Source organism: Scyliorhinus torazame, chromosome 14 (assembly GCF_047496885.1).
Source record: "Scyliorhinus torazame isolate Kashiwa2021f chromosome 14, sScyTor2.1, whole genome shotgun sequence".
In the NCBI taxonomy this organism is placed as follows: domain Eukaryota; kingdom Metazoa; phylum Chordata; class Chondrichthyes; order Carcharhiniformes; family Scyliorhinidae; genus Scyliorhinus; species Scyliorhinus torazame.
Window position 1 is genome coordinate 188,641,949 of NC_092720.1, and position 15,105 is coordinate 188,657,053.

Consider the following 15,105-nt stretch of genomic DNA (forward strand, 5'->3'; position numbering starts at 1 on the left):
ATAACCTGGAACGTAAGGGGGCTGAACGGGCCGGTTAAGCGGGCCCGGGTGTTCGCACACCTGAAGGGGCTGAAGGCGGATGTGGTCATGCTCTAGGAGACACACCTGAAGGTGGCAAACCAGGTAAGATTGAGGATGGGGTGGGTAGGCCAGGTGTTTCATTTGGGGCTGGTTGCCAAAAATCGGGGGGGTGGCGATCTTGGTGGGAAAGAGGGTGTCGTTCGAGGTGTCGAGCATTGTGACAGACAATGGTGGCAGGTACATAATGGTAAGTGGTAAGCTGCAAGGGGAAAGGATGGTGCTGGTCAACGTGTACGCCCCGAACTGGGACAATGCGGGTTTTATTCGGCGCATGTTGGGTCGGATCCTGGACTTGGAAGTGGGGGGCCTGACTTTAACACTGTGTTGGATCCAGCACTGGATCACTCCAGGTCTAGGACGGGGAGGAGGCCGGCGGCGGCTAAAGTGCTGAGGGGTTTATGGACCAGATGGGAGGGGTGGAACCTTGGAGATTTGCAAGGCCGGGGGCTAGGGAATTTTCATTCTTCTCGCACGTTCATAAGGCCTATTCCCGGATTGACTTTTTTGTTATGAGCAGGGCGCTGATTGCGAAAGTAGAGGATACTGAGTACTTGGCGATAGCCATTTCGGATCACGCCCCGAATTGGGTAGACCTAGAGCTGGGGGAGGAGAGGGACCAGCGCCCGTTGTTACACTTGGAGGTGGGGCTGTTGGCGGACGAGGAGGTGAGCAAGCGGGTCCGAGGAAGTATAAAGAGATACCTGTAGGCCAACGATAACGGGGAGGTCCGAGTGGGGATGGTCTGGGAGGCGCTGAAGGCGGTGGTTAGGGGAGAGCTGATCTCCAATTGGGCCCACAAGTAGTGGAGAGAGCAGAGGGAGAGGCAGATGGGGGAGATGGTGAGGGTAGACAGGAGGTATGCGGAAATGCCGGAGGAGGGACTGTTGAGGGTGAGACGTAACCTCCAGGCCGAATTCGACCTGTTGACCACCAGGAAGGCGGAGGTGCAGTGGAGGAAGGCCAAGGGGGCGATTTATGAATATGGGGGAAAGGCAAGTCGGATGCTGGCGCATCAGCTTCGGAACGCAGCTAGGGAGATTGGGGGAGTTAAGGATGGGGGCGGGGGGGGAGGAGAAGAGTGTGGTGCGGAGTGGGGTTGGCATCAATGGGGGCTTAAGGGATTTTTATGAGGAGCTGTATCGGCCCGAGCCCCCACTGAAGAAGGGAGGGATGGGCTGCTTTCTGGACCAAATGAAGTTCCCGAAGATGGAGGAGGGACTGGTGGCGGGATTAGGGGACCCGATTGGGTTGGAGGAGCTGGCCAAAGGGTTAGGGAATATGCAGGCGGGGAAGGCACTGGGGCCGGATGGTTTCCCATCGAATTTTACAAAACATATGTGGACCTGTTGGGCCCGTTGCTGGTTAGGACCTTCAATGAGGCAAGGGGGGGGGGGGGGAGGTGTTGCCCCAACGATGTCCCGGGCACTGATCTCCTTGATCCTGAAGCGGGACAAGGATCCCCTGCAGTGTGGGTCTTACAGGCCGATTTCATTGTTAAATGTAGATGCCAAGGTGTTGGCGAAAGTCTTAGCCACGAGAATTGAGGATTGTGTGCCGCAGGTCATCCACGAAGACCAGACTGGGTTCGTGAAGGTGAGGCAGTTGAACGCGAATGTGCGGAGGCTCCTGAACGTTGTTATGATGCCGGCGAGAGAGGCGGAGATAGTGGCGGCGATGGACGCTGAGAAGGCCTTCGTTAGGGTAGAGTGGGGGTACTTGTGGGAGGTGCTGAAGAGGTTTGGGGAGGGGTTCGTCAGGTGGGTTAGGCTGTTGTATGAGGTCCCGATGGCGAGTGTGGCCACGAACAGGAGGCGGTCTGAGTACTTTTGGTTGCATCGAGGGACGAGGCAGGGGGGCCCCATGTCCCCCCCCTGCTCTTCGCACTGGCGATTGAACCCCTGGCTATGGCACTGAGGGAGTCGAGGAACTGGAGGGGGCTTGTGCGGGGTGGGGAGGAGCATAGGGTGTCGCTCTATGCGGACGACTTGCTGCTATATGTGGCGGACCCGGTGGGGGGAATGCCGGAGGTAATGAGGATCCTCAGGGAGTTCGGGGATTTCTCAGGGTACAAGCTCAACATGGGGAAGAGCGAGTTGTTTGTGGTTCACCCAGGGGACGAGGAGAGGGGGATTGGCGAGCTCCCACTAAAAAGGGCGGAGAGGAGCTTCAGGTGTTTGAGGGTCCAGGTGGCCAGGAGCTGGGGGACCCTGCATAGATTTAATTTCACGAGGCTGGTGGAGCAAATGGAGGAGGAGTTTAAGAGGTGGGACGCATTGCCGCTGTCCCTGGCGGGTAGGGTGCATTCAGTCAAGATGAAGGTGCTCCCAAGATTTTTGTTCCTGTTCCAGTGCTTCCCCATTTTTACCCCGAAGGCCTTCTTTAGGCGGGTCAACAGGAGCATAACTGGGTTTGTGTGGACTCCGAGGGTGAGAAGGTTGTTCCTGGAGCGGAGTAGGGATGGGGGGGGGGTAGAGCTGCCCAACCTCTGTGGGTACTACTGGGCCGCCAATGCGGCGATGGTGCTCAAGTGGGTGATGGAGGGGGAGGGGGCGGCATGGAAGAGGCTGGAGACGGCGTCTTGTGAGGATAAGAGTCTGGAGGCGCTGGCAACAGTGTCGCTGACGCTCCCTCCAATGAGGTATACCACGAGCCCGTGGTGGCGGCTGCCCTCAAAATTTGGGGGCAATGGAAGCGGCACAGGGGGGAAGTGGGGGCCTCGGTGTGGACCCCGATACGAGGGAATCACCAGTTTGCCCCAGGGAGAACGGGTGGAGGGTTTTTGGGGTGGCACAGGGCAGGGATAAGAAGGTTCGGGGACCTGTTTGTGGATGGGATGTGAGCCTGGGTGAGCTGGAGGAGAAGTACGGGCTCCCCCCGGGAAATGCCTTTTGGTATCTACAGGTAAGGGCGTTTGCCAGGCGGCAAGTGGTGGAATTCCCGCTGCTACCGCCACAGGACAGGGTGCTCTCGGGGGCGTGGGTTGGAGAGGAGAAGATCTCGGCAACATACCAGGTGATGCAGGAAGATGAGTAGGCCTCGGTGGAGGTGCTGAAAGGTAAGTGGGAGGAGGAGTTGGGGAGGAGATCGAGGAGGAGACGTGGGTAGATGCCCTAGTGAGGGGGAACTCTTCCTCTTCGTGCGCAAGGCTCAGCCTCATACAGTTTAAGGTGCTGCACAGGGCACACATCACCGGGACAAGGCTGAGCCAGTTTTTTGGGGGTGAGGACAGGTGTGTTAGGTGTTCAGGGAGCCCAGCAAACCACACCCATATGTTCTGGGCATGCCCAGCTCTGGAGGAATTTTGGACGGGCGTAGTGAGGACGGTGTCGAGGGTGGTAGGATTCAGGGTCAAACCGGGCTGGGGGCTCGCAATATTGGGGTTGCAGAGGAGCCTGGAGTGCAGGTGGCGAAAGAGACCGGTATTCTGCCCTTTGCGTCCTGGTAACCCGGCGAAGGATTCTTCAGTGGAAGGATGCGAGGCCCCCAAGCGTGGAATCCTGGATCAACGATATGGCGGGGTTTATTAAATTGGAGAGGGTGAAATTTGCCTTGAGGGGATCGGTGCAAAGGTTCTTCAGGCGGTGGCAACCGTTCTTGGACTTCTTGGCAGAACGGTCGACAATGGCCAGCAGCAGCAGCAACTGGGGGGGGCGGGGTTTCTATTTTTTTTTTTTTTGTCTATACTGGGGGATCTGAGGGGATGTATATGTTTGCTATGTCTTGTAGCCACCTGGCCACTTCCCGACTTAAAATGGAGAACCGCAAAGGCTGAAGGGAAATGAAATGAAAATCGCTTATTGTCACAAGTAGGCTTCAAATGAAGTTACTGTGAAAAGCCCCTAGTCGCCACATTCCGGCGCCTGTTCGGGGAGGCTGTTACGGGAATTGAACCGTGCTGCTGGCATGCCTTGGTCTGCTTTCAAAGCCAGCGATTTAGCCCTGTGCTAAACAGCCAACACTGCAAATTCAGCCAACACAGGCAAAGAGTAGCAAATACAGAAATCATGTGTATTGAAACCTGTAAGAAACCAGACAGCACTGAAACCAGCAGCCATCTGCATAATAATGAGCAATCCAAGGCACAATTGCAACAGTTAAGGTGAATAAAGCCAAGCCAGACTCCTCGGCGCCAGCAGGAGCCAAGACAAAGGAAGGCCAACGGACATTTAGGGACCGCCCAGCTATCAGGGAACAACTCCAGTATTGGAGAAATCGATCCAAGTGATCGGGAATGCAGTCCAATCACTTGGAACCAGGTACGGGGTCCGCCCCGAAGGGCGGGAAGCCCCTGGGGACTATAAAGTAAAGCCCCCAAGTTCAAATCGTCCTTGACAGGGTCACTCAGCAATGCGAAGCAACCCCTGAGAGTGAACTGTCCAGCGGCTGCCAACCAAGTAAGTCTCAAGTCAACGCTCGCTATGAGATAGGCGCTCCTAGCTACCAGTCCATACCAGCTTTTGAATCCTGCAGACTCAGGACCTGAACGAAAGGCCATTTGTTCCCGTGACCTGGTGGGCCAATTCCGAAGCTAAGTATAGGCCTTTTAGTGATAGGAATAGTCTAGAAAGTAGAGTTTATGCATGAGTAGTGATTTACTGTGTATAATAAATGTGTTTTGGATGACTTCCGGGTGCGGCGATGACCAGCTGAGTCGCACGTTTCGGCAGCTCCCTGTGAAACGGACTTTTGGGCTCTTGATAGGAGCCCCAACGGCAATTTTAACGGCTGAAAATACCGTGCGGTAAACCAGAAGGGTGTTCCCCCTGGACACGGATGGAAAAAGGAGAGGAAAGTGGCCGGATTGCAGCGGATCCTTTGGAACAACGGCAAGGAAGGCAAGCAGAAACCAAGATGGCGTCGGAAGGTGGCAGTTTCATATGGGGCCCTGAACAACAAGAGTTTTTGAAACGCTGCGTGGAGGAGATAAAAAAGGAAATGAAGAAAGAGTTGTTGGCCCCGATATTACAGGCGATTGAAGGGCTGAAAGAGGAACAAAAGACCCAGGAGCAGGAGCTTCGGGTCGTGAAGGCGAAAGCAGCAGAGAATGAAAACGACATACAGGGCCTGGTGGTGAAGTCGGAGATACAGGAGGCACACCAGAAACGATCTGTGGAGAGGTTGGAGGCACTGGAAAATAACGCAAGGAGGAACAACTTGAGGATTCTTGGCCTTCCTGAAGGTGTGGAGGGGGCGGACGTCGGGGCATATGTGAGCACGATGCTGCACTCGTTAATGGGAGTGGAGGCCCCGACGGGTCCGTTGGAGGTGGAGGGAGCATACCGAGTTATGGTGCGAGGATCGAGAGCAGGAGAAGCTCCCAGAGCCATAGTGGTGAGATTTCTCCGTTTTAAGGATAGAGAAATGGTCCTTAGATGGGCGAAGAAAACTCGGTGTAGTAAATGGGAGAACGCGGTGATCCGCGTCTATCAAGATTGGAGTGCGGAGGTGGCGAGAAGGAGGACGAGCTTTAATCGGGCCAAAGCGGTACTTCACAAAAAAAAGATAAAGTTTGGAATGCTGCAACCGGCAAGACTGTGGGTCACATATCAAGGGAGGCACCACTACTTTGAGACGGCGGATGAAGCGTGGACTTTTATTGTAGAAGAAAAATTGGAATGATTGGACTACGAAAATGAACGTTTGGACAAAGTGGTGGGACGGGGGGGGGGGGGGGGGGGGGGCGAAGAGGGATTGTATGATTAATCCTGCGGTATGGTAACTTTTCTTTCTCCCACAGGTGGTGATGGGGGAGGTGGGGAGGGAGAGGAGATGGGGCGTTGGCCATGGGAGGCGGGGCCGAGGGAGAGGCGCGGGCTTGGTTCCCGCGCTATGATAATTATGGCGGGAATAGAGAAGCAGGAAGGAGGGGGCGCCGCACGGGGCGAGCCGTGATCACGGGGGGAAGCCGAGGTCAGCCAGAGTTTGCTGACTTCTGGGAGCAACATGGGGGGAGTAATTACGCTAGCGGGGGGGGGGGGGGGAATTACTGGGTTGCTGCTGCTGGGGAAAGGGGGGAGTGCGTGCGGGAAAGGATGGGCGGGGGGGCACCGTCTGGGAGAAATACAGCCGCGTGGGAACTGGGCGAGAAGCTGGAAAAAGATGATGGCTAACCGGCAAGGGGGGGGGGGGGTGGGAAGCCCCCCAACTCGGCTGATCACGTGGAACGTGAGGGGGCTTAACGGGCCGATAAAGAGGGCACGAGTACTCGCACACCTTAAGAAACTTAAAGCAGATGTGGTCATGTTACAGGAAACGCACCTGAAACTGATAGATCAGGTTAGGTTGCGCAAAGGATGGGTAGGGCAGGTGTTCCATTCGGGGCTGGATGCGAAAAACAGGGGGGTGGCTATATTAGTGGGGAAGCGGGTAATGTTCGAGGCAAAAACTATAGTGGCGGATAACGGGGGCAGATACGTGATGGTGAGTGGCAAATTACAGGGAGAGATGGTGGTGTTGGTAAACGTGTATGCCCCGAATTGGGACGATGCCAATTTTATGAGGCGAATGCTAGGACGCATCCCAGACCTAGAGACCGGAAAGCTGATAATGGGGGGAGACTTTAACACGGTGTTGGAACCAAGGCTGGATAGGTCGAAGTCCAGGACTGGTAGGAGGCCGGCAGCAGCCAAGGTGCTTAAGGATTTTATGGAGCAGATGGGAGGGGTGGACCCGTGGAGATTCAGTAGACCTAGGAGTAAGGAGTTCTCGTTTTTCTCCTATGTCCATAAAGTCTATTCACGCATAGACTTTTTTGTGTTGGGTAGGGCATTGATCCCGAGGGTGAGGGGAACGGAATATACGGCTATAGCCATTTCGGATCATGCCCCACACTGGGTAGACTTGGAGATAGGGGAGGAAACAAGAGGGCGTCCACCCTGGAGAATGGATATGGGACTAATGGCGGATGAGGGGGTGTGCTTAAGGGTGAGGGGATGCATTGAAAAGTACTTGGAACTCAATGACAATGGGGAGGTTCAGGTGGGAGTGGTCTGGGAGGCGTTGAAGGCGGTGGTTAGGGGGGAGCTGATATCAATAAGGACACATAAAGGGAAGCAGGAGAGTAAGGAACGGGAGCGGTTGTTGCAAGAACTTTTGAGGGTGGACAGACAGTATGCGGAAGCACCGGAGGAGGGACTGTATAGGGAAAGGCAAAGGCTGCATGTGGAATTTGACTTGCTGACCACAGGCACTGCAGAGGCACAATGGAGGAAGGCGCAGGGTGTACAGTATGAATATGGAGAGAAGGCGAGCAGATTGCTGGCACACCAATTGAGGAAAAGGGGAGCAGCGAGGGAAATAGGGGGGGTGAGAGACGAAGATGGAGAGACAGAGCGGGGAGCGGAGAGAGTGAATGAAGTGTTTAAGACATTTTATAAAAAATTGTATGAAGCTCAACCCCCGGATGGGAGGGAGAGAATGATGGAGTTTTTGGATCGGCTGGAAATTCCCAAGGTGGAAGAGCAGGAAAGGATGGGATTGGGAGCACAGATCACGGTAGAAGAAGTGGTGAAAGGAATTAGGAACATGCAGACGGGAAAGGCCCCGGGACCGGACGGATTCCCAGTTGAATTTTACAGAAAATATTTGGACTTGCTCGCCCCGCTACTGACGAGGACCTTCAACGAGGCAAAGGAAAGGGGACAACTGCCCCCGACTATGTCAGAAGCAACGATATCGCTTCTTTTAAAGAAGGAAAAGGATCCGCTACAATGCGGGTCCTACAGACCAATCTCCCTCCTCAATGTAGATGCCAAGGTCTTGGCCAAGGTAATGGCAATGAGAATAGAGGAATGTGTCCCGGGGGTGGTTCATGAGGACCAAACTGGGTTTGTGAAGGGGAGACAGCTGAACACGAACATACGGAGGTTGTTAGGGGTAATGATGATGGCCCCACCAGAGGGTGAAACGGAGATAGTAGTGGCGATGGATGCCGAGAAAGCATTTGATAGAGTGGAGTGGGATTATCTGTGGGAGGTGTTGAGGAGATTTGGGTTCGGAGAGGGGTATGTTAGATGGGTGCAGCTGTTGTATAGGGCCCCAGTGGCGAGTGTGGTCACGAATGGACGGGGATCGGCATATTTTCGGCTCCATAGAGGGAGAAGGCAGGGATGTCCTCTGTCCCCATTACTGTTTGCACTGGCGATTGAGCCCCTGGCGATAGCGCTGAGAGGTTCCAAGGGATGGAGGGGAATACTTAGGGGAGGAGAAGAACACCGGGTATCTTTATATGCGGATGATCTGCTACTATATGTGGCGGATCCAGCGGAGGGGATGCCAGAAATAATGCGGATACTTGGGGAGTTTGGGGATTTTTCAGGGTATAAATTGAACATGGGAAAGAGTGAGCTGTTTGTGGTGCATCCAGGGGAGCAGAGTAGAGAAATAGAAGACCTACCGTTGAGGAAGGTAACAAGAGACTTTCGTTACCTGGGGATCCAGATAGCTAAGAATTGGGGCACATTGCACAGGCTAAATTTGACGCGGTTGGTGGAACAGATGGAGGAAGATTTCAAGAGATGGGATATGGTAGCATTGTCAATGGCAGGGAGGGTGCAGGCGGTTAAGATGGTGGTCCTCCCGAGATTCCTTTTTGTGTTTCAGTGTCTCCCGGTGGTGATCACGAAGGCTTTTTTCAAAAGGGTTTTGTTTGGGCCGGGAAGACTCCGAGAGTGAGGAAGGGATTCTTACAGCGTAGTAGGGATAGGGGTGGGCTGGCACTACCGAGCCTAAGTGAGTATTATTGGGCCGCTAATATTTCAATGGTGAGTAAGTGGATGGGAGAGGAGGAAGGAGCGGCGTGGAAGAGATTAGAGAGGGCGTCCTGTAGGGGGACCAGCCTGCAGGCTATGGTGACAGCCCCATTGCCGTTCTCACCAAGGAACTATACCACGAGTCCGGTGGTGGTAGCTACACTGAAGATTTGGGGACAGTGGAGACGACATAGGGGAAAGACCGGAGCACTGGGGGGGCCCCCGATAAGAAACAACCATAGGTTTGCCCCGGGGGGAATGGATGGGGGATATGGAATGTGGCAAAGAGCAGGTATAACGCAATTGAAAGATCTATTTGTGGATGGGAAGTTTGCGAGTCTGGGAGCGCTGACCGAGAAATATGGGTTGCCCCAAGGGAATGCATTCAGGTACATGCAATTGAGGGCTTTTGCGAGGCAACAGGTGAGGGAATTCCCGCAGCTCCCGACACAAGAGGTGCAGGACAGAGTCATCTCAAAGAAATGGGTGGGGGACGGTAAGGTGTCGGATATATATAGGGAAATGAGAGACGAAGGGGAGACTATGATGGACGAACTAAAAGGGAAATGGGAAGAAGAGCTAGGGGAGGAGATTGAGGAGGGGATGTGGGCAGATGCCCTAAACAGGGTAAACTCGTCGTCCTCGTGCGCCAGGCTAAGCCTGATTCAGTTTAAGGTATTACACAGGGCACATATGACTGGAACACGGCTCAGTAAATTTTTTGGGGTGGAGGATAGGTGTGCGAGGTGCTCGAGAAGCCCAGCGAATCATACCCATATGTTTTGGTCATGCCCGGCACTACAGGGGTTTTGGATGGGGGTGACAAAGGTGCTTTCGAAAGTAGTAGGAGTCCGGGTCGAACCAAGCTGGGGGTTGGCTATATTTGGGGTTGCACAAGAGCCGGGAGTGCAGGAGGCGAAAGAGGCCGATGTTTTGGCCTTTGCGTCCCTAGTAGCCCGGCGCAGAATATTGCTAATGTGGAAAGAAGCCAAGCCCCCGGGGGTGGAGACCTGGATAAATGATATGGCGGGGTTCATAAAGTTAGAGCGGATTAAGTTCGTCCTAAGGGGGTCGGCTCAAGGGTTTACTAGGCGGTGGCAACCGTTCGTCGAATATCTTGCGGAAAGATAGATAGGGGAGAACAAAGAAGGCAGCAGCAGCGGCCCAGGACTTGGGGGGGGGGGGGGGGTGGGGAGGGATGGGGGGGGGGGGGGGGAGGGATGGGGGGGGGAGGGATGGGGGGGGGGGAGGGATGGGGGGGGGGGAGGGGGGGGGTGGGGAGGGATGGGGGGGGGGGGGGAGGGATGGGGGGGGGGGGGGGGAGGGATGGGGGGGGGGAGGGATGGGGGGGGGGGGGAGGGTGGGGGGGGGGAGGGATGGGGGGGGGGGGGAGGGATGGGTGGGGGGGGGGGAGGGATGGGGGGGTGGGGGGGGGAGGGATGGGTGGGGGGGGTGGGGGGGGAGGGATGGGGGGGGGGGAGGGGTGGGGGGGGTGGGGGGGGAGGGGGAGGGATGGGTGGGGGGGGGGAGGGATGGGGGGTGGGGGGGGGGAGGGATGGGTGGGGGGGGTGGGGGGGGGGAGGGATGGGTGGGGGGGGTGGGGGGGGGGAGGGATGGGTTGGGGGGGGGGGGGAGGGATGGGTGGGGGGGGTGGGGGGGGGAGGGATGGGTTGGGGGGGGGGGGGAGGGATGGGTGGGGGGGGGTGGGGGGGGAGGGATGGGGGGGTGGGGGGGGGGGAGGGATGGGTTGGGGGGGGGGGAGGGATGGGGGGGTGGGGGGGAGGGATGGGGGGGTGGGGGGGGGGGAGGGATGGGTGGGGGGGGGGAGGGATGGGGGGGGGGGAGGGATGGGTGGGGGGGGGAGGGATGGGGGGGGGGGAGGGATGGGGGGGGGGGGAGGGATGGGGGGGATTGGGGGGGGGGAGGGATGGGGGGGGATGGGTGGGGGGGGGGGGGGATGGGGGGTGGGGGGGGGGGGTGGGGGGTGGGGGGGGGGGGATGGGGGGGGGGGGGAGGGATTGGGGGGGGGGATGGGGGGGGGTGGCCTGAGACAAGGCAGTTGCCAATTAGGGCTAGTTTTTATTTTTTGTTATTTAATATTTATTTATTTGTTGTTGTTTTTGTTTAAATTTAAAAAAGGTCATTATTATCTGTATTGTTACAATGTTGTGTAAAGGATGCACAATGTACTGTGTTGGTTGACCAAAAATTTTCAATAAAATATTATTTAAAAAAAAAAAAAAAAATGTGTTTTGATTTGAATCTTACTAATTGGTGTAGAACATAGAACAATACAGCGAAGTACAGACCCTTCGGCCCACGATGTTGCACCGAAACAAAAGCCATCTAACCTACACTATACCATTATCATCCATATGTTTATCCAATAAACTTTTAAATGCCCTCAATGTTGGCGAGTTCACTACTGTAGCAGGTAGGGCATTCCACGGCCTCACTACTCTTTGCGTAAAGAACCTACCTCTGACCTCTGTCCTATATCTATTACCCCTCAGTTTAAAGTTATGTCCCCTCGTGCCAGCCATTTCCATCCGCGGGAGAAGGCTCTCACTGTCCACCCTATCCAACCCCCTAATCATTTTGTATGCCTCTATTAAGTCTCCTCTTAACCACCTTCTCTCCAACGAAAACAACCTCAAGTCCATCAGCCTTTCCTCATAAGATTTTCCCTCCATACCAGGCAACATCCTGGTAAATCTCCTCTGCACCCGCTCCAAAGCCTCCACGTCCTTCCTATAATGCGGTGACCAGAACTGTACGCAATACTCCAAATGCGGCCGTACCAGAGTTCTGTACAGCTGCAACATGACCTCCTGACTCCGGAACTCAATCCCTCTACCAATAAAGGCCAACACTCCATAGGCCTTCTTCACCACCCTATCAACCTGGGTGGCAACTTTCAGGGATCTATGTACATGGACACCTAGATCCCTCTGCTCATCCACACTTTCAAGAACTTTTCCATTAGCCAAATATTCCACATTCCTGTTATTCCTTCCAAAGTGAATCACCTCACACATCTCTACATTAAACTCCATTTGCCACCTCTCCGCCCAGCTCTGCAGCTTATCTATATCCCTCTGTAACCTGCTACTTCCTTCCACACTATCGACAACACCACCGACTTTAGTATCGTCTGCAAATTTACTCACCCACCCTTCTGCGCCTTCCTCTAGGTCATTGATAAAAATAACAAACAGCAACGGCCCCAGAACAGATCCTTGTGGTACTCCACTTGTGACTGTACTCCATTCTGAACATTTCCCATCAACCACCACCCTCTGTCTTCTTTCAGCTAGCCAATTTCTGATCCACATCTCTAAATCACCCTCAATCCCCAGCCTCCGTATTTTCTGCAATAGCCTACCATGGGGAACCTTATCAAACGCTTTGCTGAAATCCATAAACACCACATCAACTGCTCTACCCTCGTCTACCTGTTCAGTCACCTTCTCAAAGAACTCAATAAGGTTTGTGAGGCATGACCTACCCTTCACAAAGCCATGCTGACTATCCCTGATCATATTATTCCTATCTAGATGATTATAAATCTTGTTTCTTATAATCCCCTCCAAGACTTTACCCACTACAGACGTGAGGCTCACCGGTCTATAGTTGCCGGGGTTGTCTCTGCTCCCCTTTTTGAACAAAGGGACCACATTTGCTATCCTCCAGTCCTCTGGCACTATTCCTGTAGCCAATGATGACATAAAAATCAAAGCCAATGGTCCAGCAATCTCTTCCCAGTGTGTTGAGTTATTGATCATTACTTGAACTTGAACCTCATGGCGGTATCATAAAGATACCTGGCGACTCTGGAGCAAAGGTTATAAAACAGAGCAAATCACGATTTAAGAGCCAACCAAAAGTTAGCAACAGTCTGCTATGTGTTTCGGCGGGTGTTAATATATTATTTATGTATGGGAGGCACTGGGTTGTTTTGTATTTAATTCTATTGGGTTCCTTTTACATTTTGTTGTTCATATTTTGTGAAAACTTTAATAAAAATTATTTATATTTAAAAAAAAGATCATGTTTGAGTCTAGATCATCTATCATCAGTTAGTGGATGGAGCTGTGCTGCTGATACATAGCATTTTCTGAGCCTTGTACTTGCCCGTTTCCTTATGCTCTGTGCGGTCATGTTGCTCATGTCACTATTTCTGTTCCCAATAGGTGGCCAGAAAGCAAGAGTCGTGTTTGCCGAGTTAGCCTGCCGACAGCCTGATGTACTCATTCTGGTAACACAGCCATCCAAATCAATGTGATTCATTCTCGGGTGTATTATATAACCTCCCCAGAAAGTGATGTTGAGCTATCATTCCCCATAACAGCCACCCCTCGGGTACCTCACCCTCACACTTCATGTGTGAGTATGGGAAGGCATCAGTCATAGGGAGCTTCGTGAACATGCCTGATTTTTGTTCTTGCCGTACGATTATGTACCTTTCCCAGTCAGAGCCCACTGGATAACGTTTTGTCCCTTACCCAGGAGCATTGAAAACAATTACAGCACTCCTACTGTAACCTTGGACTGACAACTGAGCAGAGAATACCTTTGGGTCTTTATGGCTCAATAGACAGTTACTCAGGGAGCCTGTACTTTTGGGCTGGGTGTGATCAGGAAGGAATAGTAACTGAACTATTGAGTGGTTTGACTCCAGCATTGGAGGAAAGTGGAAAAACTCGATTCTATTATCTTGTGGTTGAAACATGCAGTAGAGTTGAAAGCCATCAGTTGTAGTGATGGCTGTCAGGTGGAGAATTAGGGTGAAGATGCAGATCCTTGTCAGCCATGTCACAAAAGCTTCCCAGATCATACGTGCAGTGGAGAGACCCAATAGAAGAACCTTAATCTGCTCTTAAAAGGTAGAATCCTCCAAAATGCGGACCTCCCTTACCCTCCAGCTCTGTGAACTGGACTTTCCCCTCAGGACTGTGCTCAGAGGGCAGCACGGTGGCGCAGTAGTAGCACTGCAGTCTCACGGCGCCGAGGTCCCAGGTTCGATCCTGGCTCTGGGTCACTCTCCGTGTGGAGTTTGCACATTCTCCCCGTGTTTGCGTGGGTTTCACCCCCACAACCCAAAGATGTGCAGGGTAGGTGGATTGGCCACCCTAAATTGCCCCATAATTGGAAAAATGAATTGGGTACTCTAAATTTATTTTCAAAAAAGGACTGTGCTCAGAATTTTACTGCAGTGTTACAGGCCATACAAAGGTTAGGGAAGGGGCTGCAAGCTGCCTAGCCTACACTCCACATTGAAAGGTCTTCAGCTGTGAAGCAAGTTAAAGTAACTGCATTGTGAAGGTTGGATATCAGTGTGACCAGAGATTGGGTTCTGACTATTTCCTTGGACTGTCCCCACCTTGAGCTCTAGCTGGTGTTTGGAAAGTTCAGTGACATTTTGTAATATTCGGTTAAACTGGAACCAAGAGGTTCCTACTACTTTCCACCTCTGCTCTCTCCTCCACCGCCGCAAAGAAGATTTGGAGATCTGTGTTGAACTAGTTGTATCTGAGGAGCGCTATCAAAAGTCAGAAATTTTCCTTGCTTTCAGTTTACAGTTTAAGGAAATGTTCACAGATCCGTTTTCAATTTCAGGATGAACCCACAAACAACCTAGACATTGAATCCATTGATGCTTTGGCTGACGCGATTAATGTTTATAAAGGAGGTGAGTACTGTGTGGGTGGGATGGTAGAGGTCACGGGGAGGAGGGGGATGTAATCTCATGCGTTTGTTTGTGTTTCTACCTCCCTGCTCTAGAAACTACCTGATGTTGACTCCCTGGGTGAGGAAAGTCCCCCTTGAGATACAGAAGAATTGTGTAGCACAGGAGAGGCCATTTGGCCCATTCTGGCTCCTTGGTAGAGCTATGCAATTGGTCCCACTCTTCCATTTAGCCCTGTACATTTTGTCCCTTCAAAAATTTACCAGGTTATGTTTGTAAGTTATCAATTAATCTATTTCCTTTTATCCTTTTTGATGCAGTGCATTTGATTGGAATTTGCTGCATTTTAAAAGAAAACCACTCCGGAAAGTTTCTATTTACTTCGATCATTTTGAACAAATCTCATCTATACCTTCTCTATTCTAAATGCAGCAATTCCAGCTTCTGCTTCTTCATTAGTCCTTCATCCCTGGCACCGTTCTGGTCTATCTATTCTGCACCCTCTAAGGGACTGACAACTTCCTAAAGTGGTGCCTGCATATTTTCACCTGAAGGTGCTGCCACTTACTGTGCTGTAGTTCCAAA

At 53.0% G+C, this 15,105-nt stretch overlaps 1 protein-coding gene across 2 annotated transcripts in view; it reads left to right on the top strand.

Annotated features, from left to right (window-relative positions):
* Window positions 1-15,105, top strand: part of abcf1 (ATP-binding cassette, sub-family F (GCN20), member 1) — a 127,340-nt gene that overhangs the window by 109,514 nt on the left and 2,721 nt on the right. For both annotated transcript variants that reach the window (XM_072475330.1, XM_072475331.1), the window contains 2 exons: window positions 13,025-13,089; window positions 14,451-14,523. In XM_072475330.1, coding sequence (XP_072331431.1) covers window positions 13,025-13,089; window positions 14,451-14,523 — 138 coding nt within the window. The remainder of the gene's footprint in view (window positions 1-13,024; window positions 13,090-14,450; window positions 14,524-15,105) is intronic.